This window comes from Macaca mulatta, chromosome 7 (assembly GCF_049350105.2).
Source record: "Macaca mulatta isolate MMU2019108-1 chromosome 7, T2T-MMU8v2.0, whole genome shotgun sequence".
NCBI lineage: Eukaryota > Metazoa > Chordata > Mammalia > Primates > Cercopithecidae > Macaca > Macaca mulatta.
In genome coordinates this window covers 7,683,410-7,698,813 of record NC_133412.1, presented here as the reverse complement: position 1 = coordinate 7,698,813, position 15,404 = coordinate 7,683,410, and the positions used below count along the sequence as shown (strand labels likewise).

Genomic DNA, 15,404 nt, shown 5'->3' with positions numbered 1-15,404 from the left:
TACACCTCTCCTTTACTAATTCCTTATGAGCCCCACTTCAAGCCTAAGTAACTGGCTGGAGAGGACCAATTATTTGCAGGCTGTTTTTTTTACAAATCTTTTTCCCTGGCAGCTCACTACTGAGATTTCAGAAAACATCAGTCAGATGCTTAAAATGAATCGCTCAGCGTCTGCAAGCAGGGGCAGCCCCGACCCTCTGGAGGCAGGCAGCCTCACGGGGCACGGGCCCCTCTCCTCACCTTCCTGCCAACTCCACCCACCAGCGTGCTGCCTCCGGGAGGGGAGGAAGGGGGCGCCGAGGAATCGCGCGCTCAGTTCCCTGGCTTTCTTGAGGACCCACACAGTTTATAATTAATTCCGCTCTGCGGCAGCACATTGTGTTCTGATCTCAGTAGAGATAGTTTTGTGTTGTGACTTGCCTGTTGCTTGTTTTCTGAGTGGGCGTGTTTATTCCTTCTGCAGAAAATAGGGGGACAAAAATCCTTTTACAAGAGTGCATGCTTGCGTGCACACATGCCTACACGTGTGTACACACCCACTGGGTCCAACCAGAGCCACTTCAAACCCCAGCCAGGGTGGCTAGGTCAAAGGGATGGGGGAGCTACTGGGCTGTGGGTATGGCGGGCGTGGGCGACCAGGCAGGGGCAGGCAAGAGTGTGGGAGCGTTTGGGAGGATGCACCCTGGCCAGGCTGGAGCTGAGCAGCCTGGACCCTACCGCCAGATCTGGTCCCAGCACAGCCAGGCTCACCCGGGTCTCGGAGGGGATCCGGATCCATGTCACGTTCATGTAGCTGTGGAGGAGGTTCAGCTTGGCTTCTAGCGACAGGATAAGGCTGGCAAGAGAAGAATACCCTATTGAAATGGTCGGAGCTGGCCCTTGTAGCACCCAGCCCACCTGCATGCCAGCTGTCCCAGGAGGAGCAGGGGTGGTACAGCCCCTCCCCAGGATGCCCCAGCCATAGCCCTCCCTGTGGGCGCTGGGGGAAGGGACAGAGTAGGGTCTTACTGGGCCAGCCGGGCGTTATCGTTGTCATCTTTCCCCCACTCCCAGTCCTTGCCAGGGTCCACTGCAAAGTGCAGAGGCAGCAGCTTGTGCTCAGAATCCGTCAGGGGGATCACGGCTGGAACAGAAGAGACAGAGCCGTGCTGGGAGCCGCGGCATTCCCCAGGGAGGATGGGAAGGAAATTCCCAAGCCAGGTGTTCAGGTGACAAGTGCACCGAGTGGAGATCTACACAGATCTGTGCCAGCAGGAGCATGAAGACCAAAACCACTATTGCTAGTTTTTAAAATTCCATATTTATTGTAGACAGTGGAGAGCAGTTGGAAGCGTCACCTGGACCCTGGGTCTCTTTGGGTCTGTCCAATGGCAGATACTCCGTTGGGCATCAGAATGGGAAAAAAGCTATTGCTGCTTCTGCTATTTCTAGGAAGGATCTAGGCAGGTTAGGCACACTTTGGGAGGCTACCTTGCAGGTGGGCCTGGGGCCCAGCTCTCCTGTCTCATCCCAGAGAAAGGCTGAATGTACAAGTCAGGTGAGCAAGGGTGTTGCTGACCTCTACGGATTTGTGATTTTGTGCCACAAGTCTGTGTCAGTGCCTGGGACCCGTGGACCCACCCACCCCTGCCCGTAGGAAGCTCACCTGTGCTGGGGACAGATAAGCAGGTTAACAAACACCTCATAATGTCAGGTGGTGAGGAGCCCTGGAAGGGTAAACAGCAGGCAGAAGGCAGTGATGGTGAAGCCTTTCTTGGGTGGGGTCAGAGGGTCCTTTTGAGGAGGTCACATGTCAGTGGAGACTGCAGTGACGAGCACCTGGCTGGTCATTTCTCAGAGGGATTGACTCATCACAAAAGCTCTGTGGTGAAACTCACCACTCGTGGGAAATCCTGGCTCACTCCAGGAGGGCTAGGGTGGAGGGGGTGTCTACAGGTTTGGGATCTTCTAGGAGCTTCTGAGCTACCTGATGAGAGGAGTTCCTCGTGACATGACTGACTCCTCCCAAGGGCATTGTCAGGGACAAGGGCAGGAGGAAGTGGGAGATGATCTCCCCAAGTCTTTCCTCGGAGCAAGCAGCAGCCTCCTGTGGGCTCCAGTTAGCTCCCCTGCAGGCCCCACTCCTAGAAGTCACACCACAGCAGAGAAGCACAGCCCAAGGCCTTGGGTCAGCTGCTTTGCCTCTTTGCTGGAGCCCGTGATTCACAGCAAGGCTGCCATGGCAAGAACAAAAAGGCAAGGAAATAGATCAAATCGAAGACTGAATACCAATAGTTGATTTGGTAAGAAATTGGAAAAACTGACTCAATGCTGCCCTCCAGTGTTGCTTAAGAGGAAAAGTGGGTACAAGTAATTCCCCTCTCCACCCCTGCACCTTTTCTTCCCCAGCCTCCCCAAGCTGCGAATAAGGGAAATGCAGCTTTGCTGACCAATGGCCAGCTCCGGGCTTTCCTTTCTTTTCTTTTTTCTTTTTTTTTTGAGACGGAGTCTCGCTCTGTCGCCCAGGCTGGAGTGCAGTGGCGCCATCTTGGCTCACTGCAAGCTCCGCCTCCCGGGTTCACGCCATTCTCCTGCCTCAGCCTCACGAGTAGCTGGGACTACAGGCACCCGCCACCACGCCTGGCTAATTTTTTGTATTTTTAGTAGAGATGGGGTTTCACTGTGTTAGCCGGGATGGTCTCGATCTCCTGACCTTGTGATCTGCCCGCCTTGGTCTCCCAAAGTGTTGGGATTACAGCGTGAGCCACTGCGCCTGGCCCGGGCTTTTCATTAATCTGGCTTGGGATTGGAAAGTGCAGTGCTCTGATTTGAGAGGTCAGGGGCAGCTTGGCCTGGCTTTGCTGCAGCCTGCTGGGTTCTGCCTTGACGTGGCCACCCTTCCCAGGTCTGAGCTGCAGAATAGACACACCCAGGGAGGGCTGCAAGGCTGGCTCAGGGACAGGTCTCCCTGGGGTGGTGCCCAGCAGCCTGTCCCATAGTTCTATGAGTCACTACACAAACAGAGAAGGGGTTAGCCTCGCTTCTTACTCACGGGGCAGGGGGTGGCACAGGCTCTCCCCATCCACAATGTTTCCCCGAATACAGCAGTGCAGCTCCTGGGAGTTCCAAGCCCCCATAAACAGATGGACCAAACCAAAGTGTCCAGGAAAACGACTCAGAAAGTGACATTTTAAATAAGCATCTCCTGTGGCTTTTAAAATCAAGCAAATTCAGGAAATATTGTTCTAGAACAAGAATAATCTGTTAGAAGCAGTTCCTGTGGGTGCAACTTGGACATTTTGGGTCTGGCTGTCCACCCGCTTCCCAGGGTAGAATTGCCATTGGAGAGCATCAGCCCAGCCACCACTCCATGTCTTAGCCACCCCGCCCCCAGGATTTAGGGGGAACAGGCACCTAGCGGCACCCATGGTCTGTGGGCAGAGGCAATGTGGGAAGTGTTGGGTGATGTGCTCAGGCATAGGGGGGCCTCTCCCCCACTTCCCTTCCATGGTGCCTGCAGAAGACAGCAGATCCCCACTAAAGAGCTGCCTGACAATTGAGAACACTCCCTTTAGACTTCCACTGTGTTAAGCCACTCTGATTTTGGTTTGTTTGTTTCAGACAAACCACCTAAGCTAAGACGGCACTCCCGTCACCCTCACCTCTCTATCATGGGGTTCCTGGGGACTCCTCCCCTCAACAGCAGGGCTGGAATGGACTCCCTTCCATTCCAGCTGCCCAGGGGTCCAGTGCACGGGGGGGAATACCCCTGAAGGGGCTACTGCCTGTCCTCCTAGAAGGGCCCTGCAGCCTTGCGGCCTAGATCTGGCTGGGGTGAAGGACCAGCTACTGAGAGAGGCTCTAGGGACGTGCCTGCTCACAACGGAAGACACCGAGGGGCTTAAAGACAGGCTTCTCTGCAGAGGGTCAACTGCGGCCTGTGGTGAGGGCTAGGGCTGCAGAGCCCAGGGACAGCTCAGGCCAGGAGGCCGTGAAAACAGGTCCTCCTTGTGAGCAGCGGCTGTTGGGGATGCTTCTACCTCTCACTGTACACTCTGACATTTCCCTATTGGAAACCTGGCTTTACCAGCGAGTAGCAGACGCACAGCGGCTTGCCCTCTGGTGGTAAATGTCTAGAACAGCAACTGCTTTTCAAAATGAGCCTAGAAAGGCCAGAAAGCTGTTTTGTTGTTGTTTTTGAAAGGCCTCTTGTATGTCCTTTAGCCTGGAAACACATAGTCATCATCTCATACTAGCCTGAATATCTTCTGAGTACTTTCTAAAAAATCAAGTACTTTTCTAAAAAAATCAAGATTTCTGGTTTTTGTCTCCGATGTGAGAAGCTGGAAGAGCATTGTTCCACCATGACAACGTGCCAGTCAAACTGCAAATTCACAACTTATCTTTAACCCAGCAGACAGCTGAAGTCACAGGGAAGCCGACTTATCCAATACCTAAGGAAAGACAGGTGCCTCCAAGGAGAGACAGACATGAGCTTAAGAAGGGCCAATTCAGCTGGACCGCAGTAAGAATAATTCAGCGAAAATGGTTAAATTGGTAAAGGAAGAGTATCAGCTAGTGAAATAGTACGGAACCCTGGGGTTGAAGATATAAAGGGAATTCACATGCACTTGCAGGCTCCTCTCCACAGGACCTGCCTGGTTCTCCCACAAAAGACTGGCAGGAATTCTAAGAGAGTGTCTCCATAGATATTTCTATCCCACCTCTACCAAGGAACAAAAGCTTAAACTGCAGAGTATAGGGCAACAAACACTGGGTGCACTAAGGGTCATGTTCTGTTACTCTAATTAAGCATGTGTCTTAGGCAGGCACTGTATCCCTGGATCTGGGGATGGGGGTGACCCTCCTGGGCTAGCATGACTAGACTGGTCCAAACCTAGACTCTAAAAACCTAGCAAAAGGAAAGGCATGCTTCTTTCCAGGAATAAAAGTGATTTACTGCAGTCTTTACTGTCCCACTCAAGATGCCTGGCTTTCAGCAACAACAACAATAAAACCTATGAGGCGAAAGGAAAGATTAAAAAAACCCAACACATTGATAAAAGACAAATCAGTTGATAGAACAAGACTCAGATATGACACAGGTGTTGAAACTATCAGACAAGGAATTAAAAGTAACTGATTAATAAGTTAAGGACTAATAGAAAAGCTGGACACCATGCAAGATTTGATGGTTAATTTCAGCATACAGAACAAATCTATGAGAAAGAATTAAATGAAAATTCTAGAAATGAAAACACAATAATAGAGTGAAGAATGATTGAGGGGCTGGTCAGTTGACTTGATATAGTTGAGCAGAGAATCTGTAAACCTCAAGATAGGTTATTAGAAATTACACAAACTGAAACAGAAAAAAAAGGAGGTGGGAAAATGAACACAGCATCTAAGAGCTGTGTGACAATATCAGGCACCTTAAGTTCTGTGTAAATGAAATCCCAGAAGAGGAGAAAGAACAAGGCAAAATTACATTTTAAAGAAATAATGGCTAAGAATTTTTCAAAATTAATGACAACCATCAACACAGGTCTAAGAAACTAAGAGAACACCAAGCAGGAAAAATAACACCACCACAAATATGCCTAAAATAGCATCTTAACACTTCTGAAACCCAAAGACAAAAAAGCCTTGAAGGCAGCCTGAGAAAAAAGAGGATACATTATATATAGAGAAACAAAGATAAAAATTACAGCAGACTTTTCAAGGTAAAACAGGTAAGCCAGAAGATAATGGAGTGACATTTTTAAAGTACTGAAAAAAAAACCCCAAAAAACTGTTAATCTAGAATTCTATACCCAGCCAAAATATCTCTGAAACATGAAGAAGACATAAAGAGTTTTTCCAACAAAAGTGAGCAAATTCATTGCATGCAGACCTGAACTATAGGAGATGTTAAAGTGCAAGAAATATGGTACCACTAGAAACTTGTATTTATACAATTAAGAATGATGGAAATGGAATAAATGGTTGTGAAAATTCATTTTTTGGCCGGGCGCGGTGGCTCACGCCTGTAATCCCAGCACTTTGGGAGGCCGAGGCGGGCGGATCACAAGGTCAGGAGATCGAGACCACGGTGAAACCCTGTCTCTACTAAAAATACAAAAAAAAAATTAGCCGGGCGAGGTTGTGGGCGCCTGTAGTCCCAGCTACTTGGGAGGCTGAGGCAGGAGAATGGCGTGAACCCGGGAGGCGGAGCTTGCAGTGAGCCGAGATCGCGCCACTGCACTCCAGCCTGGGCGACAGAGCGAGACTCCGTCTCAAAAAAAAAAAAAAAAAAAAAAAAAGAAAATTCATTTTTTTCGTCTGTTTAATTGCTCTAACAGATAACTGTCTAAAGCAAAGAGCAGCAGTGCATTATGAATTTATAACAGATGTAAAAATAAAATGTCTGATAATAACAGAAAGAATGGGAGGGAGGGATAGGTAATACACTGTGGTAATATCCTTACACAACATGTGAAGTAGAATAATATTACTTAAAATAGAATCTCATTAATTAGGCCAGGTGTGGTGGCTCACACCTATAATCCCAGCACTTTGGGAGGCCAAGGTGGGTGGATCACTTGAGGTCAGGAGTTCGAGGCCAGCCTGGCCAACATGGTGAAACCCCATCTCTACTAAAAATACAAAAATTAGCTGGGCATGGTGCTGTGTGCCTGTAATCCAGCTACTCTAGAGGCAGAGGCAGGAGAATTGCTTGAAGGAGTTGGAGGCTGCAGTGAGAGGCTGCAAGATTGCGCCACTGCACTCCAGCCTGAGTGACAGAGTGAGACTCTGTCTCAAAAAAAAAAAAAACAAAAAACTCATTAATTAAAGATGTTTATTGTAAACCCTAGGGAAATCACTAACAATTAAAAATAGGGCTATAATAACAAGTCCATGGTGGAAATAAAATGGAACCATTAAAAAGCTCAATTAACCCAAGATAAGACAGAAAAGAGACAAAAGGAACAAAGAACCCATACGATACACAGAAAACAGCTAGCAAGATGGTGGATTTTAATCCAAACATATCATTAATACTATTAAAGGAAAATGGTCAAAACATATCTTTTAAAAGATAAAATTGTCACACTGGATAAAAAAGCAAAACCCACATATATGCTGTCTACAAGAATCTCATTGTAGGGGCCAGGCACTGTGGCTCATGCCCAGCACTTTGGGAGGCTGAGATGGGTGGATCACTTGATGTCAGGAGTTCGAAACCAGCCTGGCCAACATGATGAAACCCTGTCTCTACTAAAAATACAAAAATAGCTGGGCATGATAGTGTATGCCTGTAATCCTAGCTACTTGGGAGGCTGAGGCAGGAGAACTGCTTGAACCTGGGAGGTTGAGGTCGTAGAAAAAAGAAAAAAAAAAAAAGAATCCCATTATAAATATAAAGACATATGTCGGTTAAAAGATATTCACTAATGGAAAGAGAGCTAGAGTAGCCACATTTATGTCAAAGTAGGCTCCAGAACATGGACTGTTACCAAAGAAAAAGAAGAACATCACATAATGATAAAGGGGTCAATTTTCCAAGAAGACATAATCATCCTATGTATATGAATACTCCTAATAACATAGCTTCAAAGTACATGATGCAAATACTAACAAAAATGAGATAAATACATATATTACAGCTGCAGACTTCACTACTTTTTGTTCAGTAACTGACAGAGCAAATAGGCAAAAACCAGTAAGGATATAGAAGAAATGAGCCGCACTCTCAGATAATTTGAGGTAATTGACATTTCTAGAACCCAACAAGAGCAGAGTATATATTATTTTCAAATACATATGGAATATTCACCAACACAGAACATATTCTTAGTCAGTCTGAGTGCATTGAAGAGAACAGAAATCATGTTTGTGCTCATGTCATAACTGAAACTATAAACCGGTAACAAATATTTGAACAATCCCCCAAAACTTGAAACTCAAGCAACCTGTTTCTAAATAATCCATGAGCCAGAGGAGGTCTCATGGGAAATTAAGTTTGAACAGAATTAAAATGCAAATATAGCACATCAAAATTTTTATGATGTGGTTACAGCAGTACTTAGGGGAAAACTTATAGCATTAAAATGCTTATATTAGATGAGAAGACAAATCTCAAATTAGTAATCAAAATTTCTGCCTTAAGAAACTAGAAAAGGGGTAGCAAATTAAACTCAAAGCAAAGAGGGAGGGAGGAGGGAAATAATGATGGCCTGCGCATGAGGCCAAGGCCAGTCCCTGAGGATGGGGGCCCTAGGCTGGGCATCAGGGCCAATGGTGGCAGACATACATTCTCTCTGAAGTTTATATGTAGATAAGATCTTTGGATTGGTCACTGGTCTATGGAATAAGCTTGCTATTGATTGAATATTTGTGTTCCTCCAAAATTCACTGTTAAAGCTTAGTCTCCATGTAACTGTATCAGGAGTGTGATCTTTGGGAGCTGATTAAGGCACAAGGGTGGAGTCCTTGAGAATGGGATTAGTCCCCTTATAACAACAGGCACAAGAGCACTCTCCTCTTTCTCTTGGCCATGTGAGGACACAGTAAAAAGCTGCTGTGTGTAGACCAGGAGGAGGACACCCTTACCAGACACTAAATCTGCTGGCTCCTGGATCTTGTATTCCAGCTTCCAGAACTATCAGAAATAAATTTCTATTGTTTATGAGCCACCCAGGCTGTGGTATTCTGTGGCAGCAGCCTGAATTGACTAAGACAAAACTGGAAAGAGTGCTGCTGAAAAAGCTCTCAGACTGAGAGAGCGTTCAGCATCTAAGACAATTTCTGGGCTCCTGAGCTCAGGCCAAAAGTGGGTGGTGAAGCTTTCAGCCCCAGAGGACGCACTCTGTGCACGCCTCATGTGTGGCCCTGTGGGACAATGACAACTGGGGTCTTCTCAGAGAGCAGAACCAGGGTGTCACCCTGGCCCACCAAAGCCTCGCTCCCCACATCCAGGACAGTGAGTGCTGGCTGTTCCTGTCCTGTAGGTAGGACAGGTGGCTGGTGCCGCTGCCTCCCAGCCCCCCTCAGAAGGGGTTTTATTGGAGTGCATGTTCTCACTCCAGTACCATGCATGGGAGTGTGGAGGTCCTCAGGAGCCTGGAGTGGCCAGACGGAGAAACCTGCACATTACACAGCGATGGCTGGGATCCTCATTCGAGAATGAGGGGCGGTGGTGGCTGGTATGCGCTTCCTGTGGGCATGGATGTCTTGGGGAGGTCTGGTGGGGGATCCAAGTGTCTGTTCCTACTTTGTAGCTCAGGAGGGGACAGGCAGGGCTCCTGGGGGGAGGCTGGCATCTGGGTGCACTCCTGCTTTCTCTTCTCTCCAGGCCTTCAGGCATGAGTGAAAAACTCTTGGCGAGTTCTTTCCGCGGAGTTAACTGTGGCTGGCATCCCTTTGGAACAATGCTTTGGGCCCCTGAGCTGATGGTCATTGGGGTAGGGCCTGAACCAATCAGCAGATGTATTGTGGATAAATACACCTCGTGCTTTTAATCAGTGTGACTCAGCTCTCTCGGCACGTGTCCCCTCTATAAGCTGAGGACAGAGCTCCATAGCCATGAAGTTCCTTCCACAGCTCCTGGCCACTTCATGGTGCTTTGTGATCCGTAGGTCAACAATGTCAAAGATGACAGATTTGAGGAGCAGAGGTCTCAGCTAAAAGTCTGGATGCCCCCAACCCCAGCTCCTTGGCCTGTCACCCCTTAGCCAGGGGCCTTTGCAGAGAAGGGTTCTTCAGGGGTCTGTGCTCTGGGGCTGCTGAGAGGAGTGGCAAAGGAATATGGCCCAGTGAGACTTGTGGTCACACACCACAGGGGTAGGCGTAGCTGTGCTTTTTACTCCCACTCTGACCCTGTCTTTCAGTGGCAACTGGCAAACTTAGAAAGTAGCCAAGAGAAGGGAGGCTAATGACAAAGGTAATTCAGTTTGGGGTCACTTCTGGTTTCTAAAACCTTCTTGCTGGCCAGGCGCAGTGGCTCATGCCTGTAATCCCAGCACTTTGGGAGGCTGAGGTAGACAGATCACTTGAGCTCAGGAGTTTGAGACCAGCCTGGACAACATGGAGAAGCACCATCTGTACCAAAAGCACAAAAAGTTAGCTGGGCTGGTGGCATGCACCTGTAGTCCCACCTACTTGGGAGGCTGAGATGGGAGGATCTCTTGAGCCTGGGAGGTGGAGGTTGAGGTGAGCTGAGATCACGGCACTGTACTCTAGCCTGGGTATGAGACCCCATCTCAAAAAAAAAAAAGTTTGAAAAAAAAGAAAAAACTTTCTTGCCACCATGAAGTAATCTGATTCTTACTGTAATGTCTCGTAATAGGCATTACATATTTCCTCCATTATTTTATTCAGATGGGTACACAAATAGACCAATTTGATTGGTATTTGATAAATGATTCTTTTTTTTTTTTTTGACATGGAGTCTTGCTTTGTCACCCAGGCTGGAGTGCAGTGGCACAATCTCTGCTCACTGCCAGCTCTGCCGCCCGGGTTCCCGCCATTCTCCTGCCTCAGCCTCCTGAGTAGCTGGGACTACAGGCGCCCGCCACCATGCCCAGCTAATTTTTTGTATTTTTTAGTAGAGATGGGGTTTCACCATGTTAACCAGGATGGTCTTGATCTCCTGACCTTGTGATCTGCCTGCTTCAGCCTCCCAAAGTGCTGGGATTACAGGCGTGAGCCACCTTACCTGGCCAATAAATAATTCTTTAACACAATTATGAAATCAAGTTGAGCAGAATATGTAATAATATTTGTAACATGTAAAGATACATTTCTATTGAAAAAGAGATTACATTTGTCTATTGTAAATTAATCCTGCAAGAAAAAGCACGGTTAGTTGTCAAACATGTTGAAAATTGGAACGTCACATTCCACATGGCTTGGGGAATAGCAGAGCACAGGTGAGCGTTTGATTTAACCAGGAGCCATGCATCAAATACTGATGGAAGGCTGATTCCATGGCCCGGTGGGTAGAAGTACTCTGTTCGGCTCCCAAGATCCCTAGCAGGCACTTAAAACTTGCTGTGTTGTTCCTAAGCAGCAAGAGACAAATTGGTAAGCTGCTCTTTGGAAAAACATTTTTTTTCTTTTTAAGTATCACATTTTGAATGTGTTGAGTCTCTGCTCCCAATAAAGGAGTGGCCAACCTTGGTGTGACCATCTGTAAGCCTCGTTTCGGAGCTCTCTGTTCACACCAGCATCTCCCCCTCCATCTGTAACCAGTGGACTCCCTCAGGGCTGCCTGCGTGCTGCTCTCTGGGGTCCTTAAGCGAGACCCCTGGGGGAAGGCACTGAGGACACGCTGAGGGCTCCCTGACCTCTGTGTGGCCCCTGGATATGCCTCAGAGGCTCACAGGCTGTTTGTATATATGAGGGAAGAACTATTTAAACAATGGACTTAGATATTAATTTTTTGGGGGTGGGATGAAGTCTCCGTCGCCCAGGCTGGAGTGCAATGGTGCAATCTTGGCTCACTGCAACCCCCACCTCCCGGGTTCAAGAGATTCTCCTGTTGCAGCCTCCCGAGTAGGTGAGATTACAGGCGCATGCTGCCACACCCAGATAATTTTTTATATCTTAGTAGAGATGGGGTTTCACTGTGTTGCCCGGGCTGGTCTTGAACTCCTGAGCTCAGGCAATCCACCCACCTCGCCCCCCAAAGTGCTGACATTACGGGCATGAGTCACCGCGCCTGGCCAATACATTTTAAAGAAAAGAACAGCCACGGATGGCACTGACACCTTCCATGAAACAAAGAACCCCCTCCCTACCCTCTTCGACCCTGAAGGTTCCTGAGACACCAGGTCTGAGATGCTGTCTCATCCCAAGCAGGCTTTGACTTGGGGTACCACTTCCTGAGCCTCTTCTCTGGGAGCTGCATGCTCTCTGAATGCCACTCTCTTGGGCCAAGTCTTTGCGGAAGCCTCGCCATCCACCCTCCCAATCCTTCACTGGCTGCAACCATTCCCTGGGGATGGTTCCTCCTTTCTCAACTTCCCCCTCTGTAAAGCGGGGAATAGGAAATGGGAAGGGTTAAATCGTGATTCCTGGAAAGGACCTTAGAGCGGCACTTGAGCACAGGAAGCAACTGCAAACATATGAGCCTGAAGGTGGGGTGCAGACCTAGGCAGCACCCGTATGCACCCAGCCCTTCCCAGTGCAACCTGCTGGCCAGGCCGAGAGCTAACATGTACACGAGGGTATGCGCTGCATGGCTCTATATCCACGCAAAGGGAAGAGGAGCTGTGGAGACGGGCAAGGCTGTGTTTGCCTTGTTTGGGACTTTACCAAGAGTTAGCTGTCATTTTGGACGACAGAGCCTCCTGGGGTATTTGAAGGTATGCTCGGCACACCTATGTCCCCTGCCTGTGTAACTGGGCACCCCACATATGGGTGCCAGGATCTGATTGCTTTGTTGAGTCTCGTGGTATGGCTGTGTGAGAGCATTTACAGAAATGCAGACTATTTGATTACATTGGTTTCCTTTGATTTCTCCCGATGTGGGGGTTATGAAATGGACTTTATTCCAACATAGGTAACATTATCCATGAATTTCATTTCAGGATAATGAAGAGTACACTGGATAACGTTTGCTATAAAAGGAGGGGGAGTTGGGATTATTGCACTGGATGATTTCCAAAGTTCTTTCCTAGGTTCTATGTTTCCAGGAACTATGTGGCACCTCTGTTTCTCCTGTTAATTGATTTGATTTTTCATAATGTACACATTTGCTCAGTGGCCAGTATGAACTGTCCTGGCCTGGGTGCTGACAGAATGCCCAGATCTGGGTTTCACAGCGCTCCCCTGGAAGCCATTTTAAGATGTGGCTGCAAGGAGGCTGCTTCCTGCAAAGAGCTGAAGGCCCAGGGCTCAGGGTGTCAGGGAGCAAAGGACTAATGTCCTCCCCTGGAGAAAGCAGGTGGCCATCAGGTGTGGAACCTACCAAGAAAGAATGCATACATTTGATCTAAAAAGTCTTAAGGTAGATTTGCAAAGCCTGAGCCACTCAGGTTGCCCATACTGACCAGTCCCACCAGCTCCTGACCTTCCACCTCAAGCCCTTCCCACTCCCCAAGTCCTGCCCTAGCCTGGGAAACAGGGGAGGATTCCTGACCTTGAAGACGGCCAGTGGCGGCATCAGCAGTAGCTGGGCCGTGGCAGTAGCACCTATAAGAGGGGGCTCCCCTTAGAGGGAGAGGCACTCGAGATGAGAAGTTTAAAGAATGCCTCATGGATATTTAAGCCTCCAGGAGCTGGACACATGTGGATGAGACATGACGGGCCATGTAAACAGTGGAGAAGGAAGGGGGTGATGGGAAGAAGGGAGCCTTGTCTCAGCCTGAAATACATTTTTAATCTCATTTCCAGGCTCTCAAAGCATCGTTCCTCAGGCACAAGGACATGGTGTCTGCTCTTCCTGGGGCCTGTGATTACCGTATCTATTAGCCTCTGTCACAGGGTGCCGTCTACAGGACGGGCTGGGCACCATGGCACAGGGTGACACCTGTGCTTCACAGTGGGGCCGGTGGTGTCCTGGGGCTCAGTGTTCTGGAGTCTCCCATCTCCTGCCTCCCACCAGGCCCTGCGACTTGGCGGTCTGGCCAGCTCGCCCCAGCAGGCCTGAGCCTGCTACTGTGGTGTGGCTGCTCCTGTTTTGCACTCAGAGGACGCAGGGTCCCATCCTGGAAGCTGCAGCCTCACTGTGATTTCCACGTCCCTCTCTGCTGAGGAGTCTTGTGACCTGAGAGCACAGCTGCGACTCTGTCCCATCCCCTCAGTGTCCTTCGAGGCACAGAGGGAGGGCTGCAGAGGTGAAGATCTAAGGGGGCACACGGGTGCATGACAAAGAGCGTGGCCACGGCACCTGCCCTGCAGGGGGTCGTGGGGACCTTATGGGTGAATGTGCAGCCCGGCCACAGGATGGCCTTGGATGCGGGGACCCGCACCACCCCAGGAGGACCCCAGTGGGCTGCTTCGACTGTGAGGGAGCCATAGGCCCACACCACAGTGGCTCTGAGGGGTGCACTGGGACCAGATCCCAGTGTTTAGAAACAAGGTCATCAGAAGTGAAACCACCCAGAACTCTGCAAGGCTCTCCTGAAAGGCACCGAGCCACAGCGGCCTCCGCGGGCACGCTTTGAAGGAAGGCACCGAGCCACAGCGGCCTCCACGGGCACGCTTTGAAGGAAGGATGCTTTCATATGTGCCTTGAAAACACCGAGCAGCAGGATCTGGAGGCCTGGAAGAGCACTCGGTGCCTTTTGCCAGGAGGGGGCCGGGTATCTGGACCCTGTGCTTGGCACTGGGAAATGCTGGCCTTGGGACCATCATCTTCCTGTGACCACAGAGTCTCCCTGGGGACTGGACAGAGGGCCCAGCCCCTGGCCTGGATCCCAGGTCCTGAAAAGGCCCTTCTGGTCTCCCAAGAGGCTGGGTCAGCCCTACAAAGAGCTAAACCCCCAGGAAGGCGGTGCAGGCATTCTGGACTGAAAGCGGGGAGACAATGGAAAGACCTCCTAGGCCTTACTGATCAAATCTGTCCTTCTGTGGCCAGTGCCACATCTGCAAATAATAAAGAACCGTAATGTGACATTCCTGTCATGGCTGGCTGCAGCCTCCCGTCCTCTCTCTTCTGCAACTTGGGTTCTGCCGCTGTGCTGCGTGTGTCGGCTCCTGGGAGCTCTGTATCTGTATCTGTATCTGTATCTGTATCTGTATCTATCTGTATCTGTATCTGTATCTGTATCTGTATCTGTATCTGTGTCTGTGTCTGTGTCTGTATCTGTATCTGTATCTGTTCTTGGGAAGGGGTCTTGAATGCCCTGTGCGTTTCTCACCTTCAGCTTCTGCTCCACAGCCCCAGCCTCATTCCTAACTCAGCCGCCAGGCCAGGAAGTGACACGCTGGTGCCACCTCTGGCGGAGGGCTGGGGGCGGCTGGGTTCTGTTCATTTGTCTGCGTCCTTTCCTTGCCAGCTGTCTAAAGGAAGGAGTAGCATTTGGGAGTCCTAGCGGGGCAATCTTGTTGCTGCATTTACTTCCTGAGCTGCACACTCAGTGGAAAAGTTCAGAAGCAGACACGCCGAGCTTCCTGCCCCTGGTGGGCCTGGCCAGATCACTTCCCGTTCCCTGGAACCATACCCAGTGGCAGGGACTCTGAAACAGCTGGTCTTGCCTGTCCGTCTGTCTCGTGGGGGAGTGAGTCTCTGCCTATACCACAAACAAGAGTGACAACAGGAAGGAGTTTCCTCTCCACTCGGCTGGTCACACATCCATCCATAGCTAACATGAGAAAACAGCAATGGTTCCAAACAAAATCCCCCTATTTCCCGAGCAAAGACATTGACTGGTGCCCTAGAATTGTGCAGTGCACAGCCTGTGGGGCCGGCCCAACATCGGCAGCACTGAAATGGCTGCT

General features: G+C 49.4%; 1 protein-coding gene across 3 annotated transcripts in view; it reads right to left on the bottom strand.

The window, feature by feature from the left end:
• The window catches only part of OTUD7A (OTU deubiquitinase 7A), a 374,444-nt gene that overhangs the window by 11,007 nt on the left and 348,033 nt on the right, over positions 1-15,404 (bottom strand). For all 3 annotated transcript variants that reach the window (XM_015141768.3, XM_028850656.2, XM_077939014.1), the window contains 2 exons: positions 1,008-1,122; positions 750-834 (listed from right to left, as the gene is read on the bottom strand). In XM_015141768.3, coding sequence (XP_014997254.3) covers positions 750-834; positions 1,008-1,122 — 200 coding nt within the window. The remainder of the gene's footprint in view (positions 1-749; positions 835-1,007; positions 1,123-15,404) is intronic.